Here is a 5,233-nt window from a genome sequence, read left to right on the forward strand (position 1 = left end):
GGATAATGATGCAGCTATATAAGACCCTCGTCAGACCCCACTTGGAGTACTGTGCTCAGTTCTGGTCGCCTCATTACAGGAAGGATGTGGAAAAGATTGAAAGGGTGCAGAGGAGATTTACAAGGATGTTGCCTGGATTGAGTGGCATGCCTTATGAGGATAGGCTGAGGGAGCTCGGTCTTTTCTCCTTGGAGAGACGTAGGATGAGAGGAGACCTAATAGAGGTATATAAGATGTTGAGAGGCATAGATCGGGTGGACTCTCAGAGGCTTTTTCCCAGGGTGGAAATGGCTGCTACGAGAGGACACAGGTTTAAGGTGCTGGGGGGTAGGTACAGGGGAAATGTTAGGGGGAAGTTTTTCACACAGAGGGTGGTGGGCGAGTGGAATCGGCTGCCGTCAGTGGTGGTGGAGGCGAACTCAATAGGGTCTTTTAAGAGACTCCTGGATGAGTACATGGAGCTTAATAGGATTGAGGGTTATAGGTAGGCCTATATATAAGCCTAGGTTGGTAGGGACATGACCGGCGCAACTTGTGGGCCGAAGGGCCTGTTTGTGCTGTAGTTTTTCTATGTTCTATGTTCTAACACCTCTTCATAATCTAAACGCTCCTTCCCAGGCAGCATCCTGGTGAATCTCCTCTGCACCCCCTCCATTGCGACCACAACCTTCCTATAATGTGGTGACCAGAACTGCACGCAGTTACTCCATCTGTGGCCTCACCAAAGTTCTATAAACGTTTTTATTCATCCGTGGGCGTCACCGGCTGGGCCCAGCATTTATTGCTCATCCTGAGTTCCCCTTGGAGGGCAGTTGAGATTCAACCATTCATGTCGAGAGGGCTAGAATACAAGAGCAGGGATGTACTTCTGAGGCTGTATAAGGCTCTGGACAGACCCCATTTGGAGTATTGTGAGCAGTTTTGGGCCCCGTATCTAAGGAAGGATGTGCTGGGCCTTGGAAAGGGTCCAGAGGAGGTTCACAAGAATGATCCCTGGAATGAAGAGCTTGTCGTATGAGGAACGGTTGAGGACTCTGGGTCTGTACTCGATGGAGTTTAGAAGGATGAGGGGGGGATCTTATTGAAACTTACAGGATACTGCGAGCCCGGGATAGAGTGGATGTGGAGAGGATGTTCCCACTAGTAGGAAAAACTAGAACCAGAGGGAACACAACCTCAGGCTGAAGGGACGATCCTTTAAAACAGAGATGAGGAGGAACTTCTCCAGCCAGAGGGTGGTGAATCTGTGGAACTCTTTGCCGCAGAAGGCTGTGGAGGCCAGGTCATTGAGTGTCTTCAAGACAAAGATAGATAGGTTCTTGATTAATAAGGGGATCAGGGGTTATGGGGAAAAGGCAGGAGAATGGGGATGAGAAAAATATCAGCCATGGTTGAATGGCGGAGCAGACTCGATGGGCCGAGTGGCCTAATTCTGCTCCTATGTCTTATGGTCTAACGTCCGAAAGCTTGTGTGGCTTTTGCTACCAAATAAACCTGTTGGACTTTAACCTGGTGTTGTTAAACTTCTTATTCTGGTCTAACCACATTGCTGAGTCTCTGGAGTCACATGTAGGCCAGACCGGGTAAGGACGGCAGATTTCCTTCCCTAAAGGGAACCAGATGGGTTTTTCCGACAATGGTTTCATCAGTAGATTCTTCATCCCAGAGATTATTTCATTGAATTCAAATTCCACCACCTGCCGTGGGCGGGATTCGAACCCGGGTCCCCCCAGAACATTGGCTAAGTTTCTGGATTGATAGTCTGGCGATAATACCTCGAGGTCGTCGCTTCCCCATCACCAATCCAACGTGATTTCCCTGCTGTTGTAATCGATACCCCGGATTGATAAAGGCGAGTGTGCCTTTCCCACCTCCCTATTAGCCTGCCTTTCCGCCTTTCAGAGAGATCTGTGGACAAACACACCAAGGTCCCTTTTGGTCTTCACAACTTTCCAGTGTCAGACTTTTCTCAGTCTACATCCTTGTCAAATTACTCCTTCCAAAATGAATCACCTCACACTTTTCAGGGTTAAACTCCATCTGCCGCTCCTTTGCCCATCTCATCGACATCTTCTTGCAACCCAAGACACTCGGGGTGGCACAGTGGGGTTAGCACTGCTGCCTCACCGCGCCCAGGGACCCGGGTTCGATTCCCGGCCTCGGGTCACTGTCTGTGCGGAGTCTGCACATTCTTCCCGTGTCTGCGTGGGTTTCCTCCGGTTTCCTCCCACAGTCTGAAAGACGTGCGGGTTAGGGTGCATTGGGCCGTGCTAAATTCTCCCTCGGTGTAACCTGGAACAGGAGTGTGGTGACTGGGGGGATTTTCACAGTAACTCCATTGCGGCGTTAATGTAAGCCTTACATAAGAACATAAGAACATAAGAAATAGGAGCAGGAGTAGGCCATCTAGCCCCTCGAGCCTGCCCCGCCATTCAATAAGATCATGGCTGATCTGACGTGGATCAGTACCACTTACCCGCCTGATCCCCATAACCCTTAATTCCCTTACCGATCAGGAATCCATCCATCCGCGCTTTAAACATATTCAGCGAGGTAGCCTCCACCACCTCAGTGGGCAGAGAATTCCAGAGATTCACCACCCTCTGGGAGAAGAAGTTCCTCCTCAACTCTGTCTTAAACCGACCCCCCTTTATTTTGAGGCTGTGTCCTCTAGTTTTAACTTCCTTACTAAGTGGAAAGAATCTCTCCGCCTCCACCCTATCCAGCCCCCGCATTATCTTATAAGTCTCCATAAGATCCCCCCTCATCCTTCTAAACTCCAACGAGTACAAACCCAATCTCCTCAGCCTCTCCTCATAATCCAAACCCCTCATCTCCGGTATCAACCTGGTGAACCTTCTCTGCACTCCCTCCAAGGCCAATATATCCTTCCTCATATAAGGGGACCAATACTGCACACAGTATTCCAGCTGCGGCCTCACCAATGCCCTGTACAGGTGCATCAAGACATCCCTGCTTTTATATTCTATCCCCCTCGCGATATAGGCCAACATCCCATTTGCCTTCTTGATCACCTGTTGTACCTGCAGACTGGGCTTTTGCGTCTCATGCACAAGGACCCCCAGGTCCCTTTGCACGGTAGCATGTTTTAATTTGTTTCCATTGAGATAGTAATCCCATTTGTTATTATTTCCTCCAAAGTGTATAACCTCGCATTTCTCAACGTTATACTCCATTTGCCATATCCTCGCCCACTCACTCAGCCTGTCCAAATCTCTCTGCAGACCTTCTCCGTCCTCCACACGATTCACTTTTCCACTTATCTTTGTGTCGTCTGCAAACTTCGTTACCCTACACTCCGTCCCCTCCTCCAGATCATCTATATAAATGGTAAACAGTTGCGGCCCGAGTACCGATCCCTGCGGCACGCCACTAGTTACCTTCCTCCAACCGGAAAAACACCCATTTATTCCGACTCTTTGCTTCCTGTCGGATAGCCAGTCCCCAATCCACTTTAACACACTACCCCCAACTCCGTGTGCCCTAATCTTCTTCAGCAGCCTTTTATGGGGCACCTTATCAAACGCCTTTTGGAAATACATGCGGCTAATGAATAAAGTTTGAGTTTTTACCTCACTGTTAATCACCCGGCCAATCTCTGGGTCAGCGGCAAACTTACTAATCCTACTCCCCACCTTGTCATCGCGAGAGAAAGAGAGAGAGAGATGGAACGGTTTGCATCAAGGACTTTTATTGACGAATTAGCTGAAGGTTGAAGACAACTTTGACTTGCAATGTACAACTCTCTGCCCATCCTCTTGTCAACTCTGTGTCCCACACCTCCCCGCCACAGCGCACCGTAATGGCCCCCCCACTTCTCCCCCCCCCCGCCCCACTGCCCAGACGTCAAGCTCCCAACGCCACACTCCCGCGGGTCAGACACTCCCCTGTCCCCCCGCCCCCCTTCCGTGAGATCTGGAGAACACGGGGAGAATCCGTGGCAAAGCCACACCCCGGGAGGGAAAGCCGCTCAAACCCACCGATTCCTGGCGTCCCGCAGTTTTTTTTGGGGAGGGACGGGGAGTCGGAAGTGGGTGGGTGATTGGCGGGGGGGGGGGGGGTGCCCACAGTTTGTCGGGAGGGAGGGTGGAGGAAGAGGGGGGAGGGGGTGTGGTCCCGTGGGGGGTGGAGGGCGCATGAGGAAAGACTTTGTGAGCTATCGAATCCCACAGTGCGTGTTGCGTGCGGGTGGGAAAGTTTAGTTGGGGGATAGGGATACGGCGATGGATCGGAGAATGGGAGGAGGGGGTTGCTTTTGGGAGTGGGGGGGGGCCCCCGCAGCTTTTGGGAAGGGGGGCGGTTGGAGTTTGAAGGGTCCACAGTTGCGGGAAAGGGGGAAGGAGTGGGGAGGGGGTGAGAGGCAGCCCGTGAGTGACATGCGGGCGGGAAGGGTCCATCGGGGATTGGAGTCTTTGCGTGATGGGGGGTGGAGGGGAGGCGGTTTTGGGAGGGGGGGGTTCCAGAGGAGGGTGAAGGGTCCCACAGCTGCGGGAGGGTCGGGGGGAGACAAATGAGGAGGGATGGGGGCTGAGAGTTTAGCGAGTTAGCCAGTCCCGTGGGTGACAGATTGGTTGGGGGGGGGGGGGCGGTTGGATAAAGGAGTCTTGTGGGAATGGGAGGTGGGGAGGGGGTGATGATTGGGGAACCAGGGTGGCCGGGGAGTGCCTGTACGCACCCCTCACCCACCAGCCCTCAACGCCCCTCCCCGCCCTTGTTGTTTGGCTGCTCCCTCAGTGATTGGCAATGACCTCCTTGATCCAGTTGACGTAGCTGAAGACATTGGTGTAGACAGCATAGCTGTAAGCTCGGCAGGCCTCATCGTAGGAGAGGATCCCGGCGGCGTACTCTACGCCCGCCTCTTCCACCACGAAGGGGGCACCCCGGTCCCCGGGGCACACATTCTCATCCAGCGCCGAGCGCTCGGTGCAGAACTGGTCGGGGGCGTCCTCCGGAAAGTAGGTGGGATGCTTCTCGGCGAAGTAGTGGTGGCACTCGCTGGCATTGGCCACCCCCAGCTCCACGTACAGCAGGTGGGTGGTGGCTTTGCGCTCTATCCCCACCCCCCAGCCTGCCAGGTGTCCAACCTTTCCCTGGGCAACCAGGTCATGCGTGGGCAAGCAGATGGGCATGATGTGGTTGGAGTAGGTGATGTTCTCTTTGAGTTTGACCAGGGCCAGATCATTGCGATAGACCACCGCGTCCTTGGCCCTGA

General features: G+C 53.2%; 1 protein-coding gene across 1 annotated transcript in view; it reads right to left on the bottom strand.

The window, feature by feature from the left end:
- Positions 1 to 3,695: 3,695 nt before the first annotated feature.
- LOC144490926 (haptoglobin-like) overlaps positions 3,696 to 5,233 on the bottom strand; it is a gene marked incomplete at its 5' end in the record, with an annotated part of 1,831 nt that continues 293 nt past the window's right edge. Inside the window, 1 exon segment of the mRNA XM_078208610.1 lies at positions 3,696 to 5,233. This exon segment is cut by the window's right edge and continues 165 nt beyond it. Within this exon segment, the coding sequence (XP_078064736.1) occupies positions 4,752 to 5,233 (482 nt within the window).

The sequence above is a fragment of the Mustelus asterias genome, unplaced genomic scaffold (assembly GCF_964213995.1).
Source record: "Mustelus asterias unplaced genomic scaffold, sMusAst1.hap1.1 HAP1_SCAFFOLD_4041, whole genome shotgun sequence".
NCBI classification, from domain to species: Eukaryota; Metazoa; Chordata; class Chondrichthyes; order Carcharhiniformes; family Triakidae; genus Mustelus; species Mustelus asterias.